The 21,369-nt window shown below is 34.3% G+C and overlaps 1 protein-coding gene across 3 annotated transcripts; it reads left to right on the forward strand.

The window, feature by feature from the left end:
• The first annotated feature begins 4,005 nt into the window (after positions 1–4,005).
• On the forward strand, positions 4,006–18,629 carry LOC118744350 (protein 5NUC-like). Of its 3 annotated transcripts, none has more exons than XM_036477294.1 (8): positions 4,006–4,317; positions 15,379–15,620; positions 15,716–15,866; positions 15,989–16,245; positions 16,304–16,425; positions 16,524–16,678; positions 17,174–17,474; positions 17,663–18,629. In XM_036477294.1, exons 2-8 carry the CDS (start codon positions 15,394–15,396, stop codon positions 18,232–18,234), a joined length of 1,785 nt encoding a protein of 594 aa, XP_036333187.1. In that variant the 5' UTR covers positions 4,006–4,317; positions 15,379–15,393; the 3' UTR covers positions 18,235–18,629. The 3 variants fall into 3 exon arrangements, with proteins under 3 accessions (XP_036333187.1, XP_036333189.1, XP_036333188.1); XM_036477296.1 differs by having other exon boundaries at positions 4,006–4,295; XM_036477295.1 differs by having other exon boundaries at positions 4,006–4,222.
• The last annotated feature ends 2,740 nt before the right edge of the window (positions 18,630–21,369 follow it).

A 21,369-nucleotide genomic window follows, 5' to 3' on the forward strand; every position in this document is an offset into this window, starting at 1 on the left:
CTAAGTTATGATTTAGATGTATCCCTATGTTCGGCACCGTCCGAACTAAGACTTTTTTACTTGTTATCTTTTTGATTAATGCATTTGATTTGATGCAGTCAGAGTTCTAGGCGTTGAGTTGGACAAATTTTGTTAGTATTTCATTCATTTTACAATTCGAAAAAATATATATCCCATTGTTATCACATTATCAGACTAGTCTCGAAAATTGCGGAATGAGTGACAGTTTTTTAGAAAACCCTTTTAAGAAAATCGATAAGTACGTCTTTTTTGGAAATCAACATGTTCTGCTGAAAATTTTAAAATTTTCTGGGATTCTTATATTTTTTTATTTAAACTTTTTTCTATTTTATATTCCCAAGGTGTTTTGAAAATAAAAATTTTTAAAAACAAAAGAATTGTCGCAATCGGCCTATTTTTCGCAAAGTTATCTCGAAAAGGCCGAAAAACCCATTTAAATATGGGAGGCCTCTTAAATGGTACTATAACACAAAAAAATATTGGAGATTAAAAATCCAAATGGTGTCCAAATTGGGCTGGAGTGCTCCATATACACTATGGCAAACTCTAACTTTTAAATTAATTTCTTTAAGGCTATGGGATGAAATGCATTTTTTTTCGATTTTCGAGGGATTTGGAAGAAGTAAGGTCCTCGATCCCGCTAGAACCATAGTTTTTGAGGAGAGGTTTCAAATAGAGTTATACTGTAAAGCAACCTGGTTCAGTTCTGCCTTCGAGAGACTCCTTCAAGATAGCACTGGTGCGCAGACGGCTCGAAGACCCCATAGGAAATAGGGGCTGGAATCTTCAAATCCAGGACTAAGATCTTTGGTCTTATTTGCAAATATCCGAGTATATTTCAAACGGAAGTTTACACCATTTATTTTTGTGCAGAGTCTATCATAAATGGTGGATATCGTAATGAGGGAACTATGATTCTAAGTGACCTCCTTTGACAGGCACAATAATATCCGGTTAGCGTGGGTACTTAGTCACAGAAGAATAGAGGGTAACGGAACGGCGGACTATCTCGCAAGAGAGGCGACAGCCAACACTCCAGTTTGTCCCTGAGCCCTTCCTAGGAGTAGGTCACAATAGGTACTATAAAGGAGGGACAGCAGAAGGGACCCTGCGTTCGCTACCCAAGGAAGAGGTTTTGTAGGACGTATCTTTAAAAGGCTTTTCCTAAAGCGCTCCTATACAACTTAAAATGCATATTTAAATTCATTTGTAATGCTGAATAATATAAACTTAAATATAAAGCAGCTAATTCATGTTCGAGATATTATACCATATAATAAAGCAACTAAAATTGGTTACATGTTGACTGTTATATACTCACACATTCCATCATATCGGCCCGCTCTTATTTATTTCCGTACATATACTTAAATTAATAAAATACATACATACATATGTATGTACATACATATATACTTTTATTTGCCATTTTTATTCTAAACCGGCTCAGCGGAATGCTTAGTGTGTAACGATCGCTTATAACATTATGAACTGCGATAACACTGGTTTACAAAAAAAATTTTCTATAGATGGCACTATCCAATTCCTATGTAGAATTGTTCGGTGATTCCGAAAATCGAGTTAATTTTTTTCTATGTATACGTTTTCGAGATATATGCAATTTACCGTCATTCAGCTTAAAAAAAGAGTAGTTCCACTTAATCACGTACCATATCGTACGAACCAATTCGTATCAATACCGCAAATGAAAGCCAATGACATTCTCCATAAACCGGATATACATCACATTTTGATAGGCCTGACTGTTTCTAAGAAATAAATTAACAAAAAAAAAAACAGTCATTACTTTTTTATTTTTCCCCTGTTAAGTTTGATTTTTTTAAATCTTTCATAAAAAAATAAATCTTATTTAATTTCTCAAAAACTATTAGAACCTTGATAAAAATATTACAAGGTAAATTCATTCTCTCAATTCGTCGGCCATGACTTTTATATATATGATTTTAAAATGTTGGCAAACCTCATGGTACAATAATTACAGGTAATGTGTTCCCAGAGAGTTTTGCTTCACATCGAAATTCGTGCTCCCTTATTTTCTTTTTGACGCAGTTCAGTGTTGGTTCTTTTACTTTTATTTGGCTTTGCTTTTTGTTTCCGCTCAATTTAATTTTTATAATTTTTCAAAATAAAAGAAAAAACGCTTGAAATGATGTGAGTCATACCAATTTTGAACTTATTTACTAAGCAAATATTTTTGTCGGCTTTTGCAAATTAAATAACCCCTCTGCAAGAAGGTTTGTTTAAAAAAATACGTGTACATATATGGTATATGGGGTATGGAAATATCCCTTTTCCCTAGCAGTAAACGTTTTAGTGTGGGCAACAATGATGTTTTTCAAATAAGGCAGATCGGAATATGCGCTCTCTGGGAAGACAATATCTGTAATTATTGTATCATGGGCAAACCTCAAAAAAAAATCATGGCCGACGAATTGAGAAAACGGTTTTACCTTATTAAGTTTTTATATCAAGTGAGAATTTCATCGGCTTTCATTTGCCGTGTTTCGTACTACGATTGTTCCATTGGTTCGTATGATATATATGATTAAGTAAAACCACTCTTTTCCTAAGCTGAATAACGATAAATTTCAAATATCTCGAAAACAAATCCATAGAAACAAGAATTAACTCGATTTTCGGAATCACCGAGCAATTCTACATAGCGATTGGATAGTGGCATCTTAAAAACAAAAACAAAACTAAAATTTGTGATCCAGTGTAATCGTACGAGCATTTATCAGCTGCTTTGAGACAACAACGTGACAATGCCGATTTTAATCTCGTGTGCTAAATCATATCGAAACAATTTTTTAGTTAAGAAATGTTTTTTTCAGCACCACCCAAAACCCATAAAGACAATTTGACTATCTTACATATACATCTGTATATATACATACATATGTAATTCATATATACATGCATACATATTTATCCACGTAATATGTACATTAGACTGCATCACAAAAAAAAGTTACGGTTTTTCCGACGAGACTACAAAATTTATTATATTTGAAGACGTCCACCAAAATATTTCGGAAAAATATTAAGATTAATGTGAGCTGGACCGATTTGAAAATACCTCGAAATATGGAGTTTTTATGAATAAAAATAGTTTATTCAAAAACTTTTTGATAAAAGCCCCGCACATGACAGAACAAATGAAGCTTAAAAAATCTGCATAAAAATATTCAAAAATCATTTCAACGTAATCGTAATAATGAGATTTTTGATTTTTCGCGCTGTGTTTTTTTTTCAAAGATTGATTTACGAAGATCTTTAATAACTGAGCTAAAACTACTCTGATTTAGACTTATGTGGTCTCAGTAGAAAGGTATTTTCCCACTCTTTATTTCTGTTCATGTCTCAATTTTTTTTTTTTTCAAATACCAACACATCTTAGTTCAACTCGGAATGACGCTCGTTCATCCTACCTTTCTCTTTCAAGACTTAAATGAGTTAGCAAAGAAATAAAAAAGGGTGAGAAAATACCCTTCCAATGATACCTAACAAATCTTAATATTTTTCCGAAATATTTTGGTGGGCGTCTTAAAATATAATAGATTTTATAATTCCAATGGAAACACAGTACCGATTTTTCCTTGTATGGGGAGTGATGCAGTCTAATGTACATATATACATATATATGTATGTAGGTACATATGTATTCATATTAGGGTTATCACTTTTAGCCTTTTTTTTGCAAAAACTAGTGGTGCCAAACAATGCTGTTTGAGAGCGCCTAACGATACTTGGCACGAGAAGCAACAATATTCTTTTTTCAAAAAACAAAATTATAATTGAGATCGTCTTGACTAGCCAGTAGAGACACGCGGTAATGCCTTGCTCTTCTCTTCACATTTCTTGTATGTATGTATGAATGTGTGTGCAAGTGGCTGTGCGCCTGAGCGAGTTTTGACTCCGAGTGGCGCAAAAGACAAAATTTGCAAAATTTGTATCAAAACGTCTAGTGGAGTCATTGGCACTGGTTTGTCTGGTTGCGGTGCTCGTGTACATGTAGTGACCAGTTGCCGGGTTGTTTTGATCGTGTGGCATTGTTTGAAGTGCTACAAAAAAGTATCATTAGTGGTCAAAATTGACTGAGAGTGCAAACATTTCATTTTTCAAACAGTTTTAGAATATCGATAAATTTTTTTATTCTTGTGTACACATGTAACTATAAGTGAGTGATAACACAAACACCATTTACATTTTCGTATTTACACAGATGTTTTTTTACCTCGTAAATGACAAATGTATGTAATTGTGCATCTGTAGGTAAGTCAGCATTGCAATGTTATCCACCTATCGAAATTCGCCGTGTCTGCATCGGCAATATCTAGTTCAGTGATTCCCAAAGTGGTCCAGGTGGACCCCCGGGGTCTCGACGGGGATCTACATTGGCGTGAAAAAAATATGGGCGTTCACGAGTTGAAAGTGTGGGTCCACGAAAATTTATCTTGCTTTGATAGTAAAGAACAAAAATGGTTGCTTGTCTTTATCTTTCAATGTAGGCAGATAATACACTCCAAAAAAATAAGGGAGAAAAAAAATACCAAATTTTTCGGTGGTTTTTGACAAGCCGTATTTCGTTAACACTGAGTGGGGCGAGGCGGAAATTGCTGGCGGCAGAGATTTGACCATCTTGCTTTGCTCTGAATGTGATCCTGTCCCGCTTTTGCAAGAATTGTGTATAGACATTTGGTCGCGATGTGTTGAGAGACGAACATCTGAGCTCTTTGACACCCAATAATCTGCTTAGGTGTATTCGTAAATCGTGCAGATTTAACAATGATTACAAGGGACATGAAAACAGTACTATGGACGGCATGTAGTCTGAGTGCTATTTTCTGCACGGTTCCGACAAAAAAAGTGTTTTTTAAGACGGAGTTCGCCAAAATTCTATGCCACTAAAAAAAATTACTTCTCATAAAGAGCGTTCTGTTTCTTTTGCTTATCTTGCTTTCATAACACAGTAATTTGCATCGTTGATAAACTCATTAAAGCAACTGTGAGTGATAAATATTTTTCGCAACACTTTAAAACTCGGAGCGATAAAAATAAAAGCAATGCCATACAAAAACACAAATAAACTATTTTACAAATACGCCACATGCAAATTCATGAATGACTCGAACATGTGAGGAGTTTATGATGAAGAGAATATGAATAACGCTAGTATCAAAGTGTTCTTAAAACATGTGACTCCTCAGAGCAAGACCTCTGTTTCTTAAAAACTTGCAAGTGTGTTATCACAATATTTTAATAAATAGAACACAAGAAAATATACCATTTTTATTTTTTCAATTGCAAATTAAGGTTTGGAGCTCAGCCGCGATGCAAATTTCCATCGCTAGATTTAATCTTCGCAGTTTTTGACGAGCTTTGGGAAAATGTTTGAAATATAGCACCAGGTGTCCACCAAAACCTGAAAATTTTTGGAAGGGGTCTGCGAGAAGAAAATGTTTGGGAACCTTTGATCTATTGTGACAAATATAGAAATTTATCTGTGCATTTGTTCAACTTTTTATTTTTATTTCTCCACATTTTCGGATTTAGCCGCTGGCAGATATTTTTGTTTGTTTAGTTTGTTTCCTTGACTTTGTGGCGCACAGTATGGCAAATGATCGCCATGGCATACAAACATCGAAATACGTACATATGTATGTATGTACTTTCAAACTTATGAAAATTTAACCAACTTTTTTATTCAATTTTGGTAAGTTTCAAATAGCTAAGGAGTCGCGTTGATTTTTAATATTTTTTATTTTGCTGATGGTGCCTGGAATTTTCTTCCGTATAAAATTATTTGAGCATGCTTTATATGGAAGAAAAATTTAAACACCTTCAGCGAAAAAAAAAATTAATTAACGCAAATTTTGAGCCATTTTAAACTTGCACTGTATTAAAATTGAATTAGCCTTTTTACTTCGACAATTCTTTTTCTATCAGAAAGGTAGTGTCTCACAGGTGACCCCATACTAATTTGGTTTAGATTCGAACATTGGATCATGTGAAAATATAACGGTACTCCTAAATTTTTATATGGGAATTGAAGTCGGTTGTGTTTTTTGCTGAATACCCAGGGCATCAAAATTTCAAACGTTTTAACTGGAATTTCTAGAAATTGTATTGCAGTTTTATAGCCCATTCAATTTTAGTACAATATTGTGCAAGTTTGAATTAGCTCAAAAACCTCCTTGATTTTTGAGAATTTATATTTGTTAGCGGTGTTGCTCATTTTCTCCCATACAAAAAAAAAAACTTTTGAACATACTTTGTAAGCGAAAAAAATTCTCAATAATCAACGTTATTTTTGAGTTAATTCAAACTTGCTTAATATTATACTAAAATTGTATGGGCTACAAAACTGCATACCCAAATCATTTCTAGAAGATCAAAAAGAAAAAAAAAAACTCGAAATTCTGATGTCCATTTTTCAAACTTCGTCAAATTACTATAAACCTTATACAAAGTTGAAAGCTTTGAGTTACATGAGTTTTGTTGTAGCATGCACTATATTTTCCTAACAAAATAGATTAAAAATAATAAATAAAAATAGATGCGCAAAACTTGAAAAAAAAAAAATCGTTTCTAATTAACGGGCCACCAGTGTATACATACTGTACTTATAGCATGACTGATACCAATTTTTGAAACCGGTTCACAATGTCTTGTTCTCCAAATTTTAACGTATACATACGATGACCATAAATATATTTTGAAAATGCAGGACAATTTTTCAAAAAATTTACCTACATATAATTGCGTTGTATAAAAATAACAAAAATATACTACATATATACATTCCTCGTCATTTGAATAGCGTAGCCTTTTTTTGATTTTTTACCATACAAAGTATGCTTGACAAAATTTTTATATGGAAGAAAATACGCAGCACCGTCAACAAAAAAAAATTGTCGCCCCTATGTATATATTCTTTTTTAATTTCAAAAATTTATGAAATGGGATGTAGATGTATATTTTTATAAAAAGTTAATGAATATTAAACAAACAAAAGGAAAACTGTACCTACTAAGTATTAAAAGGATGCGCTATTCAAATAACGAAGATGGTATATTTCTTAATTATTAATCCAATTTTAAACTTTAAACATAAATCACATTTGCTTCATTGGTATTAATCTTTTATAAATGAATATTTACAAAATTATAATAAGGCATATTACATATTACTTACTTACACGAAATATGAACCTCTGTAAAGCAAATTTTTTTAGGCAAATTTTGGGTCGTTGAACACGAAAAAATACCCATGGTTTCAAAGAAGTGTTTTCGAGATTTGTTCGAAAAACGTATTTTTAGTACTTTTTCAGTTATTCCTCAATATCTCATGAAACGACCAACAGTTCGAAAGGTATTGATGGGCTCTTTGCAAAAATATATATTTTTTGTGCAGATTGTGTTCCGTAACATCTACATTTCTCATCAGATTTTCATTTACCGTAAAGAGAAAATGATTGAAATTTCAATTTTTCGATTTTGGTCGCTTGTGACACTAATAATTTTCATTGAAATCGGCAAAGTAATATATTTTTGTAGGTCGCTTATGTTGATTCGATAATTTTTTCATGAGACATTGACGAATAGGTCCGAAATGTACCAAAAACACTTTTTTCGAAAAAATTACGAAAACGCTTGTTTGAAAAGAAAATCGGCTTGGAAAATATTTTTTTTTTCTTAAGCGATTACCACCAAATTTGTAGAACAGTGTTATCGATATATTTGATGCTGGTCTTCAATTTCACGTCACCCATTGTCCATAACCGTACAATATTTAGAACGCATTGACTAGTTGAACCTTCAAAACCCACTTACACTGCTTTTATTTCGATTAGGAAAAGTTAATTTTAAAATATCGAAGAAAATGCGGGACAAAGGCAGGACACTTGGAAAAAATCAGAACATTTTGGGGGTTTTCTGTTTTGAAAAACTACGCAGGACAGACCTTTAAATAACAGTACGGTCCTGTAAAAAACAGAACGTATGGTCACCGTACGTATACAAGAAATGAATTTAGTGTACATTCATATATATACATATGTGCATACATACATACATATGTATGTCTGCAGCCTCTAAAATTTAAATTTGTTCTTGAAACCTTCTTAACTCTAGTTGAGATGAATCTGATGGCGATAGATGTATGTACATACATATGTACATATTTACCTATATGTATGTATGTAGCGGCAGAAACAAAACAGACTTGTTTTGGCTATACTCTTTTGTTTATTTAATTTTAAATATATTTGTAAAAGTATAACTCATTATGTAATAAACTGCAAACTCTGTACAAAAATTATAAAAATTCAACAAATTTTCACTAGAATTTCAAACTTGTTATTAAAAATTTTTAGAAAAGTTTTGGGTATGCAGTTCTATAGCCCATTAAATTTTGGTAGGTTAAAGTGCAACTAATTTTCTTTTAAAATTCACTTCTGCACCAAAGTCGGTAGATTACTCACTTAATCGAATTTAAAATCAACTACTAAAAGCCATTGTAATGAAGAAACTCGCAACTGAAGAACTTTAGTTTGTATAAAGTTTTATTAAAAATGTTAGATAGGGTGTTTCTATGTCAAGGTAACGATATGCACATACGTATTTAATTATTTTCAAGCAACAAATACGAAAAGTATCTTTCCAATTTTAAAGATACATATTTGAAAGTGCCCATTATGATCTAATTAGCGTGTAATTAATAATTTTCGCAAGTTGGCTTTATGTACACATGTGTATTAGACTGATTCAAAAAAATCGACAATTTTATTTTTTACCCCCCATCCTGGGGGAAGTCAAAAGATGGCCTGGTAAAGGCGCCACTCTTAATATTAAGCTTAAAAGGACGTGCATCGCACATTTCTATATTCCATATAAATTACTTTAAAAAAATTGTTTTCAACTATTTTAACTAAAAACTAAAAAAAGATGTTCAAAGATCATAGCAATGTTTTATTGTAATTCCTTGCAAAAAACCACAACAATGCCCCCTCTCTTATGCTGGATTTCCACTACGCATTAAATGGCAAAAATGGCAAATGACAAAGTTGGACGTTAAAAAATAATCGTGTCATTACGTTAAAAAAAAATCGTTCATTTCCACCTGGCATTTTTTAAATTGCATACATTTTTTGTTATTTCAATGCCTACTGGAAATGCGACATTAGTTACTACAATTTTAGAGTTATTGAAATAATTACATACATATGTACATATGTACATAGCGCTTATTTCCTAAAAGGTACTTTAAGTTGTTTTTGGCGATAAAAGTGTGGGAGGTGCCCGATGACTTCACTCGCCCTCTTCAAAGTACATATACAAATAATTTTGTAATTAAAATAAAACATTTCGCTTTTTACTCATGTAGTAAGTAGTTCGCTAATTAATTTCTAAGACCGTGTGCGGCAAGCCTTTTTAGGAAAGTGCTATTCTTTGCATTTTTAAATAGGCGCCCCAAAAAAGTAATCAATTATTAAAGGAAGTGACACGCAACAGCGGCATTCCACCAATTTGTTGTTAAAAATTGTGGCAAAAGTGCCCAGCGAAAACAGGGAATATAGACATAGATACATACATACATATGTATGTGCATACACACATACATACATATGTAATTATGTATAATGTTGGGCATATTTTCATTGTTTTGAATATGTACCACAGAACATTTTTCATCCCACTTTAGGTTTGGAAGCTTTCATTAACAAGGTGTTTTCGCTTTCAGTCAACAGTCTTGAACTGCCTCATTTCTGACACCTAGTATGTGTGCAAAGCACATACTGCTTCACTTGAATAGACCCACTGGTTTTTCGAAAATCAAAGCTGATGTACATATGTATGTATGTATGTCTTAATCATTTCATTTTAGTTTTAATTGGATGAAATGTATCTATTCACGTGATGCGAAGTGTATATATCTACCAGTTATCTGCAACTAACCCGGTATTGTTGCTGTTGTTATGTCAACCCAGTAGATAGTTTTAGGAGCTCAAAGGTCTTCATGACAAATAAGAGGCCCTCCATTCTGGCTGCTCTACTCCCTTCTTTTTTTTTATATGGAGTTGGGCAAATTGCAGGGCTTCTGCTTTCACAACCCATGGAATTATTTTCAAAAGGCTTTTGTAGAACGTATGTAGCCTTCAGTAGGTCTTTTGGAGAAATTCTGCTTTTTACAAGCTTTTATTTAACTTGCTGTGTATGTATGTGTGTAATGAATATGCATGAATGTATGTTTGTTAGGAGCAAATCTTGCAATCAATTTTTGATCAACTTTCCTATGACCTAGAGACTGGAACCTTCACAGTTGGCTCAGACTCCGATGACAATGCATTACGAAAGATGAGTTAATCCTATAGGTGGCGCAGGAGTCGAGATATTTAAAAACCCCGTATTTATAATCCGATTTCGTTCATATTTAGAACGTATATTAACTACATGGAAAGGAATAACTCCACTAAAAAATTTGCCGATAGGTGGCGCACAAGTCGATATGTATTTGGCAAACCAGTATTTTTGGTCCGATTTCGTTGATATTTAGAAAGCTTGCTTTAAAAATATTTGTTTTTACAATTAACTTATTTTAATTCAAAAAGATCCTGTGCTGGTGTATGGCGCGCAGGCATGGACAATGACCTTTGCGCGTTAGCGATGGAAAATACCGCACAGACGATTTAATGATGAGCTATATGAGCTTTACGACGACATACTGCCGCGAATCAAAATTCAGCGGCTACGCTGGCTAGATCATGTCGTTCGAATGGATAGAAACGCTCCAGCTCTGAAAGTACTCAACGCGGGTCGCGATGCTGGTAACAGGAAGAGGAAGGCCTCCCTGCGTTGGAAAGACCAGGTGGAGCAGGACTTGGCTTCACTTGGCATTTCCAATTGGCGTCAGTTGCCACAGAAGAGAAACGACTAGCGTGCTGTTTTTGACTAGGCCAATAAAGAAGAAGAAGGATTCATAAAGAGCATACTTGTTTAAGGTTCACAGAAAATAAGTTTTATTCAACTTAAAATTCATTTCTAATGTTCAGCTCTTCTTGGTTAAGTCTTTCACAGGGCTTTACTTAAGAAGGCCTACCTAAATTATCTTCTAAATTATCTTCTGGCAAGTGTTTCTTATATCCGACTCAAATATTGATGTTCAAATTAAACAAATATAAGTTCAGCTGCAGGTATTTAAAAACATAACACAAGTGTGCAAATACACGGGTGTTATATGTACATATGTATCTTTCATGCAAAAGGCCTTATTTTAAATTTTTCCTGAAATACATTTGTTTAACGTTCCGTTGGTTCGCTCTCTTTTACCACACCAAAAAAGCCATGTTTTAAAAGCTACAAGATTATTGACATTTTTTTAATTTTTTTTGCTCTCAATGCTTCTCATGTAACATTTCAAATTTGCCAGCTAGGGTCTTTTGCATTGAAGATGTCTATATATGTACATAGATACATATGTTCACAAGTAAATTAAACACTAAACGCGGAACTATTTTTTAATACTATTTTGCCCATTACTCTTTAGAGTGCATGCATGCATGCACAGGCAAATGGCTATTTCCACGGAAAGACCCCTCTGACCGATAAATAATAGACTGTGTCAAATAAAACGAAAATGTCGTTGTCGGTCACAAAAAATAGTTGTGGCAAAATGTCAGACTTCTATCTTCATTTTTCAGTTAGCGATTTTTTAATTAATTAAATATAGAAAATAAAAAAACTTAAAGTATAATTAAGTAGCTAGGCCTTTGTCAGTCATTTTCTTCCATACAAAGGGTTTTCGACGACTTGTTTCTATGGAAAAAATGAACCAAACCTTCAGCAAAAAATTGCTAAATATCCTATCTACTTTTAGGAGTATTTATGTGTAAGCTAGTGAAAAAGAGAAAACTGAAATCAAATGAAACAGATTGTACAGGAGATTTATTAAGAATACGTGCAACAATGTACAAAAACAAAATTGGCCTAGATCCTGGGTGCCGGCTCATTTTAGCTCGGTTAGGGTGGCCAGATGCGCTGATTTAATCAGTACGTGTACTGATTTTTTTCTATTGTACTGATTTTTAAGAGCCCGAAATCAGTACTCAAAATCTACTGATTTTTTGAGTTTGTACTGATTTTGTACTGATTTTTACATTTAATACTTTTGTAAATTGGTGTAATGGAAATTTACTTGAGGTTTACATGTTCAAAACAATGGTTTTTGACAACTCGTGTGAGCAGATTGAAAGCATTAATTAAATTTAAACCATTATTAAAAAGGTTTCAGCTTGCAATTGTTTCGTTCCCTAGGATTTCGTAAAATAACAAACTGTTTAGATTCAACCCAACCAAACTCCACGATTTGCAGGTTTTACAGGATTTACAGGAAAATCTGGTTTCGCCATTAATAAATCTTATGAAAGGTGGTGGTGAGTTAATCATATTAAGTACACTGATAAGATGACAATAAGAGATAATCTTTCGATCATAATTAAACATTAACTGAGAAATCGGCTGTCAGTATTTCAAACTTAAGACGACTACTGCTACGGTGCAATGTAAGTTCTAAAAATTTGGAAAAGGTGCAAACTACCGACTCTTGGATATGATATATGTAGCTTTACTTTGATTTTTGATGTTCGACCACCTGTAATTTTACTTGCACATACACATTTAACACTATTAAATTTCATTCGTACTTGAAAATTAGTTTAGCGATAATTCGGTAATATACCTTTTAGTCAACATTTTAATGTGAATGTTGACTTTAATAAGCACACCAACTAAATATGTTTTAAATTTGTAGCTTAAAATATGCAAACAGATTCTGACTCGAGCTGGTCTTCTACTGAAACTGAATGGGCTAAAAAAATTTTTTTTTTCTCAATTCTTATAAATTTTCTAGAAAGTTTGAGACTTCAACTCACATGTCTTTTGTTAAAGAATTAACTATATTTTTATAAAAAAAAAAAATAAATTAAGTGAGGAAAGAAAAAATTTTTAAAACCTGTCAATACATTCTACTACTATTTTCCTAAGCACAGCTGTACATACATACATAATACCTTTGATTTGTTTTAAAGTAATAAATTTTTATATTGATAATACTACTACTTATTTAAAAGTCTATTAGTTATTTTTTTTTTAATTAATGCGCTGTTAGATGGTTGTTATATTGTTAATAATAAAAAATACAGCTTAAAAATTAGCTGATTTTTATGGCTCTGTACTGATTTTTGATCCCAACTGTACTGATTATGTCCCTATAATATCTGGCCACCCTAGGCTCGGTTGAAGCTGAAGAAATACATTTGCCGACAAAAAGCCTGCAACCACATTGCGAAACAACTGGTTCCAAACACAAAAGAGAGTGCATTGATATGTGCTGCGAACTCGCCAATACTAATCGCAGCACTAATACAACGGCATGCAGATATTCTGATGGTTAATGAATTCAGAAAAACCAAACTTTGCGCAAAATGTTTTAGCGTCAATCTGACGTCCAAATCGCCCCACTTTGCTGGAATCGAGATGTCAATGCTGGCAAAAACTACCTGGGCGAATGTTTTATTAACCAAGGAGAAAAACACGAGAATTTTCACAAATAAGATGTCATTATTTTATATATGGCGAAAATATGTACATCTGACTGTAAAAACAGTTTAACTTTAATGTTATCGACATTATAGCTCTCGAGATTGTCACTTTTATTGCCCAAAACGCTGGCTATTATGATAGTGGTAATATATGTATGTGCATATCATCATATAACGTAGATTAGTATGTGCGTGATAGCGCAGCCCAAAGTGTAATTAGCGGTCATAATTCACGCCGTCCAGCTATCCTTTCGCTGCTGATTAAACCACTTACACGTGCCCAAATTCTGTTTAAGGTCGGTTCACCCGCTAAATTAGCAGTGCATAATGTGAGTAAATCACAAGTTTATGTATACAGGAAAAGTTGTTTAGACAAAAAATACGCGGATTAAGGATTTTATATACAACTTTGAAAATATACTCACTATTAATAAAAAGTGCTATTTGGTTTCACTATAACTAAATTAAGTGGTAGTTAACAAATTTGCACTACACTCAAATAATGTGATATTTGAACAGTCACTCGATATATATTTTTGGTTTTAGATATTTTTCAATGAAAGATACAAAGAAAAATAGATTTAAAAAGCTTTCTAAAGAGGCAATTTCATAAAAATATTATCTTTACTCTCTGTAGGTATGTACACATAATTCACACATTTAAAATATACATATGTATATATGTAAGTACATTTACATATACAGATGCGATCAACTAATTAGCAACGAAATTCAAAATGATATTAGGTTTGTACCGCAAGCTACTTGAAGTCACTTCGAGCTACACATACGCGTTCCACAAGTAAGTTTCAGAGTTTTTTTTTTTGATATACGCTGACAAGTTGAACTTTGCTCGAGTTTTTCTACAAGTAGCTTGTGGAACAAACCAATTGTCTGCAAATTATGTTAGTTTTTTATTTTAAATAATTTTCATTTACAATGACAGATTGAAGTACCAGAAACTACAATAAAAAAGTTTTAAAGCTTGCAAAATTTGCAAAAAAAATATTATCAAACTTTCATCAAAATTTCCAAATTTATATTTAGAAAATTTTTGGGTTCTGTTGCCCATTCAATTGTAGTCTAAGAAAGTGCAAGTCTCAAGTTGTTAAAAATTACCGTTGATTTAAAAAAAAAATTTTTTGTGGAGGGTGTTGCGTATTTTATTTCATTAAAAAAATCTAAAAAATTAACGGTAATTTTTAACAACTTGAGACTAGCACTTTCTTAGACTACAATTGAATGGGCTACAGAACTGCATACCCGAAAATTTTCTAAATATTCTGATTAAAAATTTTGAAATTTTGGTGACAATTTTTTGAAGTTTAATTATGTTTTTGCAATTTTTGCAAACTTTGAAACTGTTATTATTGTAGTTTCTGTTACAGATTGAATTATATTTTAAATGAATATTATTAAAAATAAAAAATAAACATAATTTGCAAACAGTATCATTTTGAATTTCGTTTCTAATTAGCAACGTAATATATGAAAAGCAAGACGAAGACGACCGATAGAGTTATAAAATCGCAGACGAATCGTTCGTGTTGCCTATCGTTCGTGATACAGAATAAGGCTGTAAGATTTGCTCAAATAACATTTTTGTTATTGTATTGTGGCGTAATAATATTTACTTTTAAGTAATGTTTTTTTTCAGTTTGTACCACGTTTTGTTGTTGACTTTGTTGTTTTTTTTTTAATTTTTCCTAACAAAAAATTGCGTTTAACTTTTTCAGTATTAAACCAAAGATATGGTCAAGATAATTTTATGTTTGCTGGTCGCTTATGCCACTTTGCTGTGTGAATCACATGCAAACCCAATCGATGGAAAAGCCTTTGTGGCCACTGAGTTCCTAGTGCTGCATAACAACGATATGCATGCCCGTTTCGAGCAGACTAACGTTAATGGTGGCACGTGTGCAAAAGAAGACGCCAATTCAAATAAATGCTATGGAGGCTTTGCACGAGTCGCCTACGAGTGAGTTCAGAGACCTACAAAAATACATACATATGTACATACATATCTGATTTCCAAGGCATTAAATTATCTTTAATTTCCCATTGAAAAAATAGAGTGCGTAAACATCGAAAAGAAGCAGAAGAAGGTGGTTTACCGGTGGTATATTTGAACGCAGGCGACACTTATACCGGTACACCATGGTTCGCTATATTTAAGGATAATATTAGCGCAGCCTTTTTGAACATTTTGGAGCCGGACGCGATCGTAAGAAAATTTGAGAATTTATCAGTATTTCTATACATACATACATACATACATATACATATATATCCACAGAAATTTTAAATCACATTTCTCGTATTTTTTTCTTATAATCATATTTTCAGTCATTGGGCAATCATGAATTTGACGAAAAAGTCGAGGGTTTGATTCCATTCTTGAGGAATGTGAATTTTCCCGTTCTAACATGTAACTTGGACCTTAGTAAGGAACCGGAAATGGCCGCTTCGCAGCACTTGATGAACTCAACTGTGCTCGAAGTCAATGGAACCAAAATTGGTGTAATCGGTTATTTGACTCCGGACACCAAGTATTTAGTCACATCGAATACAATTGATTTTTTGGATGAAGTTGAGAGTATTAAGTGAGTAGTATATATTTCTTATAATTAAGCAACTTATCGATCGTGACTTTTCGTTTAGTGAAGAGGCTGCAAAATTAAAGGCTCAAGGCATAAACATCATTATAGCCTTGGGTCATTCTGGTTACCAACGAGATCAGGAAATAGCTGCAAAATGCCCAGAGGTTGATGTTGTCATTGGTGGTAAGCTTTTTTGATGGATTTCGAAAGAATATATTGCCAAATAAATTGCGGGATTTATCATTGCTTACAGCTCATAATTTGTACTCATATCGTTGCAGGCCACTCCCACTCTTTCCTTTACACCGGTACTGAACCTGATGTGGAGCGTAGTGAGGGCCCCTATCCGACAGTTGTCAAGCAGAGCAGCGGCAAGGAAGTACCAGTAGTACAAGCATATGCCTACACTAAATATCTAGGCAAACTTCACCTACAGGTACAGAAAATTAGCTGCATACGTGTACAGCCAGGCTCCGGGTGAATTTCAATCCAAGTCACTTTGAATTCAAATCGAAGATTATTTTGTTAGGCCTTCTTAAGTAAAGCGATTCTAAGTTGCAATAACACATATTTGATATAATCCTTAAAAAAAATACTTCAACGATCTATAATTTTTATTAATTAAAGAAGCGACTTTAAAAAAACTCCTCCAAAAGGCCTTCTAAAGTACGTCCTATAAGAGCCCTTCTGGAAGACCTTCCATGGGTAGCGAAAGAAGAAGCCCTTCAATTTGTGCCACTCCATACAAAATAGAAAGGAGAATGGAATGTAAAGTGGAAGGCCTCTTGACTCTCAGATAGGCCTTTCGGAAGGGCTTTTAACTTCTGAAATTATCTACTGGGTTGAAATTCACTCGGAAGTAAATTGCAGAACTTCCCTGATAATGCATATTTTGCCCAGTGAATAATAAGTTATTCCAATATAATATTAGTTCGATAAAGATGGAAATCTAATTGAGTTCGATGGCACTCCCATTTTGCTTAATGCATCTGTACCACGAGAGAACGATGTCCTGCAACTACTAGACGTGTACCGCCCGAACATCACCGAACTGGAGAACTCAATTGTAGGCCATACTAAAGTGCAACTTGAGGGTCGCTCTACCGTTTGCCGCCAATACGAATGTAATTTGGGTAATCTAATTGCCGATTCTATGGTATATGCGCGAGTAATGGAAGATCAAGGCGGTGTTTTCTGGACGGATGCGCCAATTGCCATCATAAATGGTGGTGGTATGTATGCCTACAAGCATATAAAACATTTATGAGCTTATTCATAGAAAATTAAGTAGATTTAAAGAGCTTTATAAATTGATGTTTTCATATATTTTCCAATTTATAAACCTTTTATAAAGCTACTTTATTTTTTTATAAATAAGGCCATTAGTAGTTTTCTAGTTTTCTTCAATATGTGCCTGTAGGTATTCGTAGCGGCATCGATAAACGCTCGGATGGTTCAATTACGGCAAATGACGTTTTATCGGTTCTACCATTTAAAAACAAACTGTATGTGATTCAAATATCAGGAACAAGGTTACGCGCAACGCTCGAATTGTCGGCCACGAAACGAACCAAGGATTCTAGTGGTGGATTTCTCCAGTTTTCTGGCTTACACGTTACCTACAACTACCAAAACGAGGAGGGCAATCGTGTGACATCGGTTGAAGTACGTTGCGGAGAATGTGAAATTCCAGATTACGAGCCATTGGATGACTCCAAGGCCTATAGCATTGTAACGTCTGAATTCCTAAAAGATGGCGGTGATCAACATGAACTTGTTGAGAATGGCACTACACCAGTAGTCATGAAATGGGAAGATGATGAAGCGCTTAGCGAGTATTTGAAGCATCGCGACTTTGTTTACCCCGGCATAGAGGGGCGAATTACCGTTATCGATTCAACAAACTCTGCCGCCTCAATTCCCAAATCCATTATCTGGCTTATATTTGCGCTTCTTTTCATCGATTATTCAATTAGTCAAAATTCAATTTAGTATTCCAAAAAAGCATGCTTTTTATGTAAAGATACATATGTACATATGCGTTTTTAATATGTAGAATTTGTCATTAAAGAAACAGAATTTAAATATGAAAGTAAATGTAAAAAGTAAACTAAACTTCAATCGCTAATATCTGGTTCTTTATAATCAGCGCTACTACAGAATCCACCAAAGCCCGGTTATTCGTGAAATCTTCGAAAATGCCATCACTGAATCCGAATAGCCACGAACGTAGCGTATACTTTGATTCAGTGATCGCATTTCCGTTGGATTTCACGAAAAATCAAACTACGATGGATTCTGTGATAGCCCCAATATGTATGTATAAACCTAATAATTTGTCATAATACACACGTCTTTATATTATGAAATAAAAAGTGATCAACTCAGGTGATATAATTTTTATTGATCAAACGACTTTTGGATTTTCTTCTTTTGGAAAAAAAAACGCTTTCGACTCTGATGGACTCTGAGTTACATATCGTTGGTAATACTGCAAAACATTCTATGTCACCTAAAACCTCTGGTGCTTAATTGATCTGTTATCTGTATCTGTTCGCTTCTGACAATCGTTCATCTTCATCAGACAAAGGTAGACAGTTTTGTCATTCGTTTATTAAGGTGTAACGATTTGCAGATGCATTCCGGTGCAAGTAAGATATTATATAAGTGTCAAGGGTACTAATAGACATATACCGTTTTGCAGTATCACCGACGATACATATGTATATTCAACGAAATCTGTACGTAAACAAGCTTTTACTGAAAAAATTATAAGGACCATTTCAGGCAGCACGTAAAATCAGCTTTTTATACATACATAAGTACGAGCTAGATAACCTATGGAAGCATCTTAGCTGAAGACGAGCGATATAAACGTGGAAAAATCTTTTACAGAATTAACCAATTTTAGTTTACCTGAAACCTGTGGCTGCTGGTTGTTGCAGCAACGGAATCAGGCGGTATTAAAAAAGGGTATATTTTTTAGGTAAGTTAAATGAAAGATACTTGTTGTTCTTCTTCTTGACGCAGATGAGGCCTAACTCAGGATATTTTTTCGAACACTCCAAGGGCCGCCTCATCAGATGATATTTCTGTCCATGCTTCTGCACCATACACTATCACGGTGATGTCTCAGCTCTGCAGCTCATATTCACCCTCATTGCGAGAGTCGTGTCGAATGCAAGTCGTTTTTCGAGAGTCGAATCGTATCGAAAATTTCACGTCATTGCCTAAAATTTCCACTCGACTAGTGTATTAAAACGGAAAAACTTGGCAGCACTGTATAGTTTTCGACAAATTTCGTCGTTTACTTTTTTCAGCACGACAGTAAACAATGCCAATGTTGTCGAGTCGTACAATTTAGCATAATTTACGACTTACGCAATGAGGCTGATTATCTTCTTCACTCGTACATCCCGCCTGAAACCTCGTTTGGTATCAAACAGCTGTGATCTCTTTCAATGTTTGGCGTATTGTGAATACCTGGTCTATGGTGAATTTAACAGGCCTAAAGCCACACTAATAAGGCCTAAAAAGTTCGTTGACAGTGGGCTCTAAAAGACCTAATAGCCGATGCTTAGAAGGCTGATGCAACAGTAGTAGGCGCATAAGGCAGGGTAGTCTTAATTGTGAATTGGGCAGAGCACACTTAAATTTTAGTCGTCGGGCATGCAAACCGACTCGAAGTAAGATGCCCCAAAATCCGCTTTTATGAGCTCTTAGAACGTACTTATTGGTCGTGCGTGGCGAATTTAATGCCAAGTTGGGCGACTGTAGTCGCGAAATTCAGCCTCGGCTTACGAATAAGGGCTGATGGACTTGATAAGGCCCGAAGCATTGTAGTCTGCAGCACCACGTTTCAGCATTAATCGATCGTAATGTCATATAACGGGAGGCACGTTTCCTGTTGCAGCCAAGATATGCACATTAAAAGCTGCAATCGCAACAGGCAGTCAACAGATTCGCAGCTGAGCTCTCTCTCTCTGACGCCTGCGAACAATGGAATACCGTTCCCTCAACAGACGGGTCTACGTAGCCGGAACGACACCGATTCATATCTGGCCAAGGACTGCCACTGCAGCATCATTCGCCAAAAACTTTTTGGGGAAATTTGTATGCTTTTACAACAACAGCAATGGAATCGCATTTCCAAGTGCAACTTTGAACTGGTAGATAATTGAGTCTATCGACAAACGAAAAACACAATTTTTAAGTCCCTCATCATGACCACTCCAGTTATACGGCTTAGAAAAGTGGAGAGAGAAAGATTATACGGAAGGTTTATGGCCCTTTAAGAATTTGTAACGGCGAATGCCGCAGATGATGGAACGATTACACTGTGAGACAAATGGTAGGGGTCAGTGATCGGGAAGGGTTCAAACTACCGGGGAAAGTTATATCGGTAAAAAACAAGTTATACGTGTCCCGGCGTTTCGCTGGGTCACGTCTAGGAATCGAGATATATATATAACTATCATATAGGGGAAATTGTCACCTTTGGTGGTCTTTTTTTGACATAACTCGAGAACCACTAGTCCGATTTTGCTCAAACAAATTTAAAAAAATTAAATTTTACAATTCCTTTAAACTGTTCATATAACGATTTTCTATATAATCAACAGTTTTAAAAAAATTTAATATTTTAGGCAAAAAATATTTTTTTTCTTCATACATTTATTTTTACCGGCAAAACTGTTGATTATATAGAAAAACGTTATATGAACAGATTAAAGGAATTGTAATTTTTAATTTTTTTTAAATTTGTTTGAGCAAAATCGGACTAGTGGTTCTCGAGTGTTATGTCAAAAAAAGACCACCAAAGGTGACAATTTCCCCTATATGATAGTTATACATATATCTCGATTCCTAGACGTGACCCAGCGAAACGCCGGGACACGTATAACTTGTTTTTGACCGATATAACATTTCCCGTTGGTTTCATCCCATCCCGATTTTGACTGTCGCATAGTGTTATCGGTATGAGCTTTACATAGTGAAACAAATTCAAGTACAGCGGTCTAGAGATGCAAATTTTGAGCAGTAAAATTGCTGCATCGGAGAAAAGAACATCGAGGCTAAAATACATCGCCAGAGAAACATCGATATATCGATGGTTTCTGATGTTTT

This window comes from Rhagoletis pomonella, unplaced genomic scaffold (genome assembly GCF_013731165.1).
Source record: "Rhagoletis pomonella isolate Grant_MI unplaced genomic scaffold, Rhpom_1.0 Rhpom_scaffold_00008, whole genome shotgun sequence".
In the NCBI taxonomy this organism is placed as follows: domain Eukaryota; kingdom Metazoa; phylum Arthropoda; class Insecta; order Diptera; family Tephritidae; genus Rhagoletis; species Rhagoletis pomonella.

Excerpts from the sequence above, each read along its gene's own strand:
- LOC118744350 (XM_036477294.1), top strand. The coding sequence starts at position 15,394 with ATGGTCAAGATAATTTTATGTTTGCTGGTCGCTTATGCCACTTTGCTG. Across the intron at positions 15,867-15,988 it reads TTTTGGAGCCGGACGCGATC|TCATTGGGCAATCATGAATT; the intron begins GTAAGAAAATTT and ends TCATATTTTCAG. Across the intron at positions 16,246-16,303 it reads GATGAAGTTGAGAGTATTAA|TGAAGAGGCTGCAAAATTAA; the intron begins GTGAGTAGTATA and ends CTTTTCGTTTAG.